This window comes from Triticum aestivum, chromosome 2A (assembly GCF_018294505.1).
Source record: "Triticum aestivum cultivar Chinese Spring chromosome 2A, IWGSC CS RefSeq v2.1, whole genome shotgun sequence".
Classification (NCBI taxonomy): Eukaryota; Viridiplantae; Streptophyta; class Magnoliopsida; order Poales; family Poaceae; genus Triticum; species Triticum aestivum.
Window position 1 is genome coordinate 85,513,133 of NC_057797.1, and position 13,100 is coordinate 85,526,232.

The following is a 13,100-nucleotide window of genomic DNA, read 5'->3' on the forward strand; positions in this document are numbered from 1 at the left end:
TATTATTTCCTGGTCAAAGTTACATCGGTGTTTGGTATAGATGTTATCAGGTCTGCGTTGTGTATATTATCAGAATATTTACGCCGAAATTATCAGGGGTTGTTTCAACATATTTTTTCTTCGGATAAAAGTTATCACGGTGCGCAAATTATATGGCCTGCGACGGGTTATGTTTCAATAAAAAATTATTCCCAGGTAGAAAATCTTCTTATAAGAAAGTGGTCTCACATGTTGAACACATAAGACAGAACTGAAGTTTGAATTTTACAAGAAGTGTAATACTTAGGGAAGTTGGTTAGTGTGTTGTGCGACGCAAAGTTGAGAAAAGAAATCAGGAAAAATAACATGTTTTGCTGACATGAAGGTGAAGAAGATGAAATACAAGCTTATCATACATTAACCAACAGTTTCCAGTGGCAAGTTGGTTAGCGCGTTTGCGCTACAACGATGGGACGAGGGAGATCCAGATTGTTCGGATCTATTAACAAATCTAGAACGTTTGGAAAATACAAATTTCGTTCAAAAAATACTTTACATAAAAATATTTGAAAAAAATGTTAACCAGTCAATTGAAAAACATTAAATGTGTACAAAGAAAACATTTCTCATGTACACGAAAAATGTATACAAAAATTATACAATGTGTATGAACAAGTTGATCGTGTATTTAAAAAAATTGGAACAAAAAATTGGAAAAAAATGTTAAACAAGTATTTGAAGAATGTTAATCAAGAATTTGGAAAATGTTAAATACATATATAAAAAAGGTGACCATTTATTCAAAAAATTATTAACATGTATTTATGAAATGTTAATCAAGCATTTAATCTTGTATTTAAAAAATAATCTTGTATTGTATTAAGAAAATAATCTTGTATTGTATTAAGAAAATAATCTTGTATTGTATTAAAAAAATGTTATACTTGTGTTAAAAAAGTTAAGCAAGAATTTTAAAATATTAAATGTATATATAATTTTATTTTGACCATGTATTCAGAAATATTTAAACATGCATTTGAAAAAAATGTTAATCAACCGTTTGAAAAAAAAAAGTTAATAAACCATTTGAAAAATGGTAAATGTGTATAGAAAAAATGTTGACCATTTTTTTTTTACTTTTGTACTGTATTAAAAAGGCTAAACTTGTATTTAAAAAGGTTCATCAACCATTTAAAAAATGTTAAATGTATATATAGAAAATGTTGACCATGTATTAAAACAAAGTTAATCTTGCTTTTGAATTTTTTTAATCAAGCATTTGGAAAATGTTAAATGTGTATAGAAAAATGTTGATCATGTATTAAAAAATAGTTAATCTTGCTTTGAATTTTTTAATAAAGCATTTAGAAAATGTCAAATGTGTAAAGAAAAATGTTTACCATGTATTAAATAATAGTTAATCTTGCTTTTTGAATTTTTATAAGCAAGCATTTGGAAAATGTTAACTGTGTATAGAAAAATGTTGACCATGTATTAAAAAATATTTAATCATGAATTGGAAAAAAATTAATCAAGCATTTGAAAAATATTAAATGTGTATAGAAAAAATGTTGACATGCATGAAAGATATATTAAGCAAGCATTTGAAATGTTGAAAATATGTATAGTTTTTTTGAACATGTATTTAATATTTTAATATTTTGTTTGATAATTTAATAAAATATTTCAAAAATGGTAAAACATGTATAGAAAAGATCTTGACCATGTAATGTATTGAAAAACAGAGAAAGTAGAAAAAAAGAAGAAAACCGATGAAACACAAGAAAGAAACAAAAGAAATATGAAGAAAGAAAGCACAAAAAAAACCTATTAGAAACAAGAAAGAAACAAAGAGAGACGATGAAAAAAAAGACAGAAATGCAAAAACAGTGAAAGGCACACTCTGTATAAGAGTGTATAGCATGTGCGCTTATTATGGTCCAGGTTAGTTAGTTTGCTCTCTTTTTTTGTAAGAAACAACCAAGAGGGCCCGAGTCCACCTTAGTGCGCTATTCGCTGATGGCTTTAATATTTATCTTTCAGTTGCATCGCCAGTTCGCCAGAGCAGGCAGTTAACAAGCGTTCCTTCGGGAGCCTCGCAACGATCAGTGTCATTTGACGCGCTCTCAGCTATTCGCCACGTGTCGCGCTCTGGACACTCTTTTCGGATTTTATTTTTTTTATTTTTTTGCACGCGTTTTCGCCTTTTTATACGGTTTTTTATGGGTTTTTTCGATGTTTTGGTTTTTCCTCGGGCTTCCTTAGCTTTTCAACAAAAAAAGTTTGAAATTTTTTGGGGCGAAAAAACGCCTTTTCTTTTTTTTCTTTCGAGAGAGTCATGGTTTTTCTTCCGCGAGAGGCACGGTTGTGCTTTAGTAAGAGTCACGGCCGTGCCTTTTGGAAACGAAAAAAACACGTTTTCTGTTTTTTTTCTTTCACGAGTCACGATTTTGCTTCCGCGAGAGGCATGGTTGTGCTTTCGCGAGAGTCATGGTCGTGCCTCTCGAAAACGAAAAAAACACATTTTCTGTTTTTTTCCTTCCACGAGAGTTACGGTTTTGCTTCTACGAGAGACACGGTTGTGATTTCGCGAGAGGAACGGGCGTGCCTCTTTCGAAAAAGAAAAAAAAACTTGTGTTTCCGGTTCGATTTTTTCGTCCGATTTTTTTGTGAAAAAAAGTTCGTCAAAACCTATCAACATGGGATCTAATTTTGAAGATCTCGACACGACAAATCCAACGGTGAAAACGGTTCGAGATTTGGACGCATGGTTTAAAAGATAAAACGTTTTGAATAAACGGATCTATGAAAAAAGGGAAAACTCAGAGGTCGCGACAAGTGGCGCGCTGCATGTGCGCCACTTGTCACGACCAGAAAAGATGGGATGTTCTTTGCAAAGAATATTCCTTAATTAGTGATTTCGCCAGTTCGCCACCTTTTTTCCTCGGATATTCTAAAGAAAAAAGAGAAAACTTTTTTTCCTCGGATTTGAGCTTTTCAAAAAGCAGCAAGTTAGCGTTAGTACTACACACTGTAGGAACCTTTTGTTTCTTTTAGCTTGCGTAGGAATCTTTGTTGACCTTGGCAGAAAACGACCGGGCATGGCACATCCAATCCTGCTGCTAAACCGTGCACGACTCCGTCAATCTTTCGTGCACGAAGCAAGCGATCGAGATAACACTAGGTGGCGACGTACGTAATTGCGATCCCTCCCAGCAGACGGCACCATCAGGAATGTAAAGAGACGGCCACATCAGGCTTTAATCCTGACGACGAGTCGGCCACTAACCTTGCCTGCAACCCACGGCATATTAAGATCAGGACCCGTAAAAAGTTTGCAAGTGAACGTCTGATCTGCCCGGCGCGAATCTCCAAGCAAAACGTGCACGTACGCCCTCGGCTTTGTCCCCCGGAAAACGACCTGTCGAGAGGAGCTCCACGTAGACGTCGCCGTCGCCTCCTTTGGGACATCGCCGTCGCCGTCAGACCCTTCTCCTAGCTGCCGCTGCGTCACAGCTTGGAGCCTTGGACGCGGACGAAACCGTCGCCCACACGAGTCGCCATCGTGTGGCGAATATCAAAGCCGCCGCCGCTTCACGTGTGCCCGGCGGTGGAGGGACGGCCGTCTGATCCAACCAGGATGATCTTTTTTCGGTGTTATTACTCACGTCCACAGGTGTGATAATATAGTCGCGACACATGCGCAAATCGGGGTCAAATTTGATGCCATTTTTAAAAAGAAAATCGGGGTCAAAGTAGTAAAAGTTGTCTTGGCTTGCTCGAACCATGGTGGGATCTTCTGGGTGCTGGAGCTCTGCAGCGGAGCCTCCACCCAAACGTGCGCTGCTGCTTTAATTATTACTTTTGCAGCTCAATGATGCTTTGCACGTGTTTCGGGCATTGACCGTCTCAAGATGCACATGACACTCCAGATTTCAAGAAATTATATGCATTACGTATTGCTAGTGATTACATGGCCATTGACCATTCACCTGGTTTGTTAGGGGATGTTTGACTTAAAAGTCCTAGGACTTTTTCTAATTCCAGTGACTAATTAAAAAGGATTCTTTAATAGAGTTTTTTTTTCTAGTCCGTGTAAAAAAGTTTCTCCTGTTTGGTTTCTAGGGATTTTTTAGGGACTTTTTCTAGTCTCTGGGACTAAAAAGTCCCTGAACCAAACACCCCTTTATTTTCACTCTAATTTAGGGTCTTATTTTGGTCATAATTGTAACCAATAAAATATAAGTTATACATAGCAAAAAAACATTATCGGAAACTATGTTCAAATACGAATCAAATGATATAAGTTTTGATGACATGTATTAACATATTCTAGTTAAATCTATAATTAAAATTTGACACAACCTCCAAAGAAGATCAATAAACTAGGACGTTAGTAGGAGTAGTAATTTGCAAAAAAAAAGTATTACTAGTGATTTTTCGTTCGCAGCTTTACTATTTTTGGTCCTCGTATTTTTTTGCGGGGTATTTTTGGTGCTCATTGTACATGGTACTCCTTGTAGGTTGTTCGTGCCTGCATGGAATATGCAAAAATGCAGTTTGTGAAGTGTATAAACCAAAGGCGTCTTGCCCTTACTTTCTAGTCGCGTGTTGACGATCGGGTGATTCTCATGCAAGCGTGCACAACACTCTCAACTCTCATGATATATGGTCTTCATGTCAATGATTGTCTCGTCTTTCTTTCGGTGAATCTTTAAAAATAAAATACAATTAACATCACATCGCAAGTCCATTGGAAGGAGATCAAGTTATCAGCATTGCAATCATGGAGCATCCATGATAAAACAAAACAAGGTTTCGTGGGAAGCCAAAAAGGTGACAGCGTGGAAGGACCACGCATGTCCACCGCAGAGAGGACGTTGCCGCATGCTTCATAGGCAGCAACTGCTGGTCCACGTCAATCAGGCAAATCCACTCTGTAAAAAGAACAAGTGAAAGTGCTTTTTTATTATTATAAAAGAATGCATATCTTGCCATGCACAAAGAGTTCGAAGAAGAAGAAGCCATTTGATCTCTTGCAAAAATTAAATGAAATGTTTGATCATACGAAAGAAAATGCACTTTCAATTGGGCAGATCCGCATATGGTCACCTTTCCTTGGAGATTAATGCTTTAATGGCTGATAGGGAGTTTATTCCATACAATTTACACAAAGATCAAAATAGAGTTGTAGATTGGTTGGCTAGATATAGTCGAACTGAGTGTACCACATTTGTGTGGTTACTTAGAGGGGCCCACATACTGAGGATTTCTTACAACACGATTGTTACTTGATAATTTTGGAATAAACCCCCCTTTACCACGCAAAAAGAGTCATTGTTTGACAAGACCGCCTTAACGGACAGTCCTTTTCAACAATGTGTGTCGAGTCTGTGTTGTTTGTCAGATTGGTCGGTAGTGTCTTGTCTTTGGGACAGTGTAATATTGGTCTTCTCTTAGCGTTTGCGAGTTGGTGGCGGGCTTAGGTTCGTCGCCCTTGATGCGTGTGTGGGAGGTTGTTCGGCGCAAATGCCCTGCTCTGGGTTGTGGACGAGGTCGGCGACGGGGACGCCTTTGGGCGCCGCTTCCTGGTGGGGGCATCATTTTGAGATTACTGCCCATCCCCTAGCTCGATGGCGGTGTTGTGTGTCTCTCTCTTCTTGAATGCATCCTCTCATAGCAGATAGGATGAGAAAACTGGTGGCAGCTTGCTTAACGTGGTTTTGAGGGGCGGCTGCTCTCCTTGCTTTGATATGGCGTCGAGTTTTGGCAAAGATGATGGTGTCTATTTGTAGGGGCATGGCGGGACTTCATTAACCAGTCCTTTCCAATGTGTTCGACGAATTTCCTCTTCTATCTTGCTGTGTGGTCACGGATTCGAAGCTGCACGAGAGGAGCCTAAGCGGCGACGATGACATGCAATCGGTGGTTTTTGAGGGAAGACTTCGTCGATGGGGCCCTACATTTTTGTCTGAGTGAAACCGCCTTCCAAGTTCGAGTTGTCTTGTTCCTATTACCGGGGGGCATTTGTTTGGCATAGATCGATGCACATTTCATGAAGTTGTTGCAGCAAGGGCACTATTGCTTGTTGTTTGCGATGAAGTCAAAGTCACTCGCTCGGGGAGGAGTGGTTGCGATGACATGTGCAATCAACCTCGACGACGGTCCTCTCCTGGACGACATGTATGTGTTTTGTATTAATAGTCAGGCCGAGTGGGTGGTGCCCTTTTTGGCCATTTATAATAGGTTTACGTCAGCTTTTCTCGTAAAAAAACATGACAATTATCTTCATCTTAATGAATGAGATAATGTAAATCTTTTGTCATCGTTTAAAAAGTAATAATCTTGATCTTTAGTTCATTTTTAAGTAATGTATTTTTTCTTTCAACTTAATTAATTGAGTGAGACAATTTGTCTTAAAGTTATATAATAAATGTTCACGTACATTGGAATGAAGGAGATACGAGATACATCGAAGGGAATGGTAAGAAGTGATATAACGACGCAGCAAGAAAAAAGAAAGAAAAAACATGACAAGTATCTTCTTCTTAATGAATGAGATAATGTAAATCTTTTGTCTCTGTTTAAAAACAATAATAATTTTGATCTCTAATTAATTTTTTAAGTAATGAAAAATTTCTTTCAGCTTAATTAATTGAGTGAGACAATTTGCCTCAAAGTAATGTAATAAATGTTGACATACATTGGAATGAAGAAGACATGAGATACATTGAAGGGAATGATAAGAACTGATACAACGGCGCAACAAGAAAAAAAATGAAGTCCTAATTTTCCACTAAGCTAAGTCCATTCGCAAACCATGCACGAGAATGTCCTCTTTTGCAGTACAACATAATCTTCTTTGTGTTGTTTAAATTTTCCTCTTCATTAGTTGCCCACACTGTTTGCTACTCATTTCCTGCAATATCCATTTTGTCCCTAGTGACTGCACCTGCAAAACAACGGGCTATAAATATGTTCCCATAAAACTTCATAAACATTTAATTTCTAAAAATCCTTAATAACTACCTCGGGAAATTCAGCATCATTTCGAAATGCAACAAAAGTATTTGGTCGCGAAGTTATCAACCCATGCCATCTGAAGCAACATTGTTTCTTGGACTAGATACACCCAAAAAGGTAAATTGGCTGTTTAGTTGGCTTTGCTAGCCTGCTTGTCGAGTTTCAACAACTTCTCTCTCCTTCATAAATATTCAGACAAAATAGTCTCTCGATAATTTGTCGGTGTGCGGTCAACCGACAAAAATCTCGACTACAAAAAACAAGATTGACTTTGCAGTCTTGTATTCCGGGGCAAAAATGCCAAAGTGCCGATGGTTGGTTCACAGATGCACTAAATTCCTTTTCTCAAAATCAAATGTAATCTAAAAAACGAACAAAAGAAAAAAGATGCACTAAAAATCCATTGGTACATTTTCTCCAAAAAAGAGAGAGAACTTTTTTCAAAACAAAAACCACAAAAACGCCCACCAACCAAAACAAAACGCCCGAAATACAACAGCAACGCGCCCGCGTCAGACCCACGCGCGCACGCCCCCACTGCCACGCGGGCCCCACCCACGCCCTTCCACGCACTTGCGTCGCGGCTCGCGCAGACACGGCGATACGTAGGCAGGCAGGCCCCCTCTCCCCGCACGAGCGAAAAGGCCACAGCAACGGTCACAGATTGGGCTCCCCTCTCGTCGTCTCTCCCTCTCGCCAACGCCAGCCAAATCTTCGCTTCCCAAAGCTCTCCCCTCCCTCCCTCCCCCCGTCGCTTCCCCATCACGCCTGCTCCACGCGGCGGCCGCGATTGAGCCCGCCGCCGCCGCCGCCGCCGAGCGCGCGACGACATGGGCGCCGCCGACAACAACGCCGTACGTTTCTTCCCCGCCACTCCGGAAAGACCGCGCCCTGTTTAATTCCGGGCGATACGCCGCCGGCTGTCTCTGAGTTTGCTTGCTTCCGTGTTGTTCGCGTGTTTGCAGGCGCCGCGGCATGGGCAGCAGCCGGATGGGGCCCGAGGGCGGGCGCCGGCGCCGGAGCAGAGGGAGGTGAAGGTGGTGGTCGTGGACGGGCCGGCGCCGGCCGTGTCGAGGCTGCAGGCGCAGCGGCCCGTGGCGCCGCTGCAGGTGACCACGCAGGCGCCGCCGCCGCCCATGTCGGTGGCCTCCGGCGGCGAGGACCCGCCGCCCGCGGCGGCCTACCCGCCGCTCATGCAGCAGACCCCACCACAGGTACTCCTCCTCCCCCCAAATCCCAACCACTAAAATGCCCAATTGACCGCTCGTTCCGCCCATCAAATTTCCAATTCGATTTTCTGTCAAATTATCTCGCACAAACAGTTAATAGATAGATGGACTCCGGTCTTTCTAGGGCATGTGCGCTTGTGTGTAGTGCGATCGACAGTCGGTCGTCCCAGCTAGGCCCCTAGTCCCAACCCAGCAGTCCGGTTGGTACGCGAGTACTCCCACAATAATTTCCCTTGCCACTCTTGGGTTGGCATTGCAATGTGCACAGGCACGGCCCCGTACCCCTCACCTACTTGACATTTTCGCGTAACAAATTGCGCATTTGGGTTGAATTATGCAGTGCTGCATTGACACCATCTTTCTTTTTTTCCAAACAAAAGTCTTAGTTGTGTGCTTATGGTTGTACTCCTATAATACACCAGTTTGATACCGACAGTTGCACTTGATTTCTCATCAGAACACTGTTTTTTATTTGAAAGGCGGCTGATGGCATGTTGCAGGTTGAGATATTTCGATTAGTGTGTTATCGCTGTAGAAGCACAGCAACAACCAAATAATTCATCACCGATTGGAGCAGTTCTTTGCAAGCTCAAATGCCCATCCTCCTGCCTAGAGCGAGTGAGTACAAGAGGATGGATAATGGAGGAGAGGGGGTTGTAGTGTTTGAGACGATTTGTTTTTGCTAATCAAAGCGGTAGTACTGCCTAACGTATCACTTTAGTTAATCTACTCACGGGTAACTTAAGCGGTAAAAGGCCTCTTAAAATATCCACGCAGAATGTACCACGAATCGAATCGAATCGAATCGAATCTTGGTAGTAGTATGATCTGGATTAAAAATATCGAATATTCCATAGGCGCCCAACCTCCTACCCGTTAGCAGCTAATGACTTTACTAATCCAATTGGTCTCGAGTTAACTGGTTGTTTAATTTGTTGCAGCCACTGGCGTCGTTGAACTCGCGCGTGTACACCAACCAGATCACGCTGTGCCTCTTCCTGCTGCAGCTGGCGGCGGCGGGGCTCGCCGTCGGCTTCTTCGTGTACCGGGCCGTCAAGGACATCGTGCAGGACCCGCGCTCCCGCAATGCGCGGCGCGAGCAGAGCCTGCTCCGCCAGTGGCTGCCCCCCGTGGAGGGCGCCGTGGCGCTCAGCATCCTACTGGCCTTCGCGTGGCAGAAGGCGGTGCGCGCGTGGCCGCGCGCCATGGTGACCGTCATCCTCTGGTCGGCCTTCGGCGTCACGCTCGCCGTCGGCTCCCTGCTCATGTGCTTCTCCATGCCGGCCACTGTGGGGCTCGGTGTGGCCTTGGTGGTCTTCTCCATCGGCACCGGGCTGTACGCGTGCTGGGTGACCCGTCGCGTCGGGTTCACGGCGCGGGTGTTCGAGAAGGCGGTGCAGCCCGTGGACAAGTTCCGGGGGCTCAACGGCCCGGCGTGCCTCATGGTGGCCGCCGGGTTCGTGTGGATCTCCGTGTGGTGCGTGGCGGTCATCGGTGCCGTCAACTTCCGGTTCCCTGGCCTCACCATCCTGGCGCTGGTGGTGAGCCTGGCGTGGACCGCCGAGGTGATGCGCAACGTGGCGAACCTGACGGCCAGCCGGGTGATCGCGCTCTACTACCTCCGCGGCATGCAGTCCAGCGTGCAGTTCAGCTTCCAGCGCGCGCTGTCGTACAACCTCGGCAGCGCCTGCCTCGGCTCGCTCTTCGTGCCCACCATCGAGGCGCTCCGCATCCTCGCCCGCGGGCTCAACCTGCTGGAGGGCGAGGACGAGTTCATGTTCTCCTGCGCGCACTGCTGCCTCAACGTCATGAACGCCGTCTTCGAGTTCGGCAACAGCTGGGCATTCGTCCATGTAAGCCTTCAGTCCGCTTCCAATCATCTTCATCCTCTGTGCTGACAAGCTTAGTTGTGAGACTAACGGTGGATGAACCTCATGGCGCAGATCGCGGCATACGGGAGGGGGTTCGTGCAGGCGTCTCGGAGCACGTGGAGGCAGTTCGAGGGGCAGCCGGGGATGCCGGCGCTGGCGGACGCGGACATCACGAGCTCGGTGTGCTTCCTGACGGGGGTGACGAGCGGCGCGCTGTGCGTGGCACTGGCGGGGTCGTGGACGTTCGTGACGCACAGGCACTACACGGCCACGGTGTCGCTCATGGCGTTCTACGTGGGGTACCTGATGACCCGGATCGGCATGGCGCTGCCGCAGGCGTGCGTGGGCTGCTACTACGTGTGCTACGCCGAGAACCCCCGCTCCCGGCTCTTCGAGGACAGCCCCATAGGGGAGCGGCTGAACAAGATGAAGGAGGACGGGGAGGACGCGGTCGGGGTCGCGCCCACCCCGCGGTTCCCGCACCAGCACGTCAGCGCCGCCTGACCCCGGCCGCCGCCGCCGCCGTGTACAGGCAAGAACATGTTAGCCCAAGAACCGGATCGTGCGATGTCATTCCATGGCTGCCGGTGCTGGCCGAGTTGACCGGCGGCGGCGGACTTGCATTGGCGTCGCGTGAAAGCAAGGCAAGTGGGGAAGGATGATCGGAGAAGGGATCTCGTACGACCCATGCAGCGGATCGTAGTACTCACGCTGTCGAGGAGCACGAGTTGATGTTCTCCTCTTGTGTCTGAAATAGTAGGGGCGACTCTTTTTGACGTTTCTGTAAATTCCTCCATTTTTTGGCATGTGTTTTCACCCGTTGTTAGTGGTAGCAGAAGCCTGAGCATTTCTTCTTTTAGGTGTATTTATTCGTCTAGCAAAAACTGTCACCGTGATTGCAAGGATGACATGTGAATATTTTCTTGTAACATCATCTTTCTAGCGTTTTCATCAGATGGCAAGTGGCGGTGTTGGCAGATCTTTGTTGTGAGTATCTGAAATTCTGAACCGAACATGATGAGAAACTGGACCGGGATAGTAGCTGAGCCTGAGGGGCGTAGAGCATGTGAAGTTATGAACAGAGCATGGTAATGCACCCACCAGTATGGTGACTGGTGAGTGGCATTAACGATTCTGCGCAGGTTCGTTCACGCAATAATGATGCGTGGAACCGAACACAGCGGCATGGTACAGAGGCATGTTGCAACGTGCAGAGAGGAAAAGCCGCCAAGAGGAGACGGCCTCCTTGTCACAGGGATTGGAAAGCCGATGTGACCAAATGTACAAGTCATCAAAGTATGCCCCTGGTTTCACGTAGGGTCAGAACACAGGCATCGCATCGGTTAATCAAGGTTACACCTACCATTCCTGAAACCATCAACTTGAGGAGATTGTGTTTTAAGGTCCGGTCTATCAATACAAGCTGTTGGTTGCTGTTTGACGCGACGATGGCCTCTACTCTATTAGAGACTAACTAATTGTACTCAGTGTAGGCTGCTATATGTCGTCCATCACCTTCAGGCAAAGAAAGGTACTAGTAGGAAACTGGAAGAGAAGGTACGTGCGCGCACGACCGCAACTGCGTCACCCTGTTTTGTCCGTTGCATTTGTCACATTGTTCTCAACTAGTGGTGCGCCCCTCCCCCTCGTGACGCTGACACACGCACGAGGCAGTTTCCTTCCGGTTCATTCCCTTCAGGAGACCAACGGAAAATCGCATCGATTATTCAGTCATTCTTCAAAATTTATTCAGTCAAAAAAAAAACTTCCTAAAAAATTATTCAGTCATTGACCGAGGTCTGACTAAACTACCCTACGTAGCACTTCCATTCTGCCTGCGCATCGCATGCATCGATCCTGCTCGATCGCCGGTTTGCTTGAGTGTACGTGATCTACCGGGTCCCTTTATTCTCTTTTCCGGGCCGATAATAATAATCTTACGGTTTGGCCTGGTCAGCTGTATGCAATTCCTAGACCAGGAGAATGTGATTTCGCAATACATACTGGAGTGGAGTATATCCACAAAGGCCAAGTATCACTGTATATCAGTGAAAAAACCACAAATAACTTGTCTTGTAGGCCTCGGATCTACAACAAATTAACACCACTTACACGCACATTCGTTAGTTACCCCGTTTCAAAAGCAGATAACCCTCTTCTCTCGAGGCAAAGCTGGCTTGCAGGTTAAGATAATAAATAAATAACTTCAGTTAACTACTTTTTTTTGTTGGGAAACTTCAGTTAGCTACTTGCACAGTTAACTGAAGGGAAATGCGAAGCATCAGCGAAAATCTACAAACTCCTCTCTTAGGACGCCGGATCTACAGCAGACGGCAAGCATGGACCGAAGGTGGGATATCTAAGTAGCAAGTACTTGGACGCCAGTTAGCAGCTAACCCACTCCACTCTCTTCACAAAAGCAGATAACCCTTTTTTCTCGAGGCAACCTTGCAGGTTTTGACCGACAAACTCATCTTCAGTTAGTAACTTGGAGTGGAGATATACTACTAGTACTACGTACGTACGTAGAGCTACGGCACACCTTTGCGCCCAAGTACGTCCTCGATCCTAGCTAATTAAGCTAGCTCACTGCTCACCATGCTTGTATCTACGAGCATCCATGTACATACACTTGGAAGGTGATATGTCGATCGACCACACACAAGAAACCAACACAACAATGTAGTAGCCGTTGCACACAGGCCGGGCACACCGAGCAACTGTCAAACAGCTCCTACTATTCGTCCCCAAACTAAGAAGATGGTGGGAGAAACACACAAACCGGCCGGAGATTATTACAGACATAATGTATATGTCTAGGTGCGGTCAACACATAGCTAGAGAAATTCCTGATCTAGAGTAGTACAGTACCGTGCCTGCTGCTAGCTAATGCATACATAACATGCCATCCCTTGCTGCTAATTAAGTTCATTACAACTAGCCCAGCTCAGATCGAACGACAACGACCAAACACACGCAAAGCAACACAACATAGTAC

At 45.1% G+C, this 13,100-nt stretch overlaps 1 protein-coding gene across 1 annotated transcript; it reads left to right on the forward strand.

Moving 5' to 3' along the window:
* Window positions 1–7,651: 7,651 nt before the first annotated feature.
* Window positions 7,652–11,036, forward strand: LOC123187686 (CTL-like protein DDB_G0274487). Its single transcript, XM_044599606.1, has 4 exons — window positions 7,652–7,856; window positions 7,968–8,216; window positions 9,173–10,084; window positions 10,175–11,036. Exons 1-4 carry the CDS (start codon window positions 7,833–7,835, stop codon window positions 10,604–10,606), a joined length of 1,617 nt encoding a protein of 538 aa, XP_044455541.1. The 5' UTR covers window positions 7,652–7,832; the 3' UTR covers window positions 10,607–11,036.
* Window positions 11,037–13,100: the final 2,064 nt, after the last annotated feature.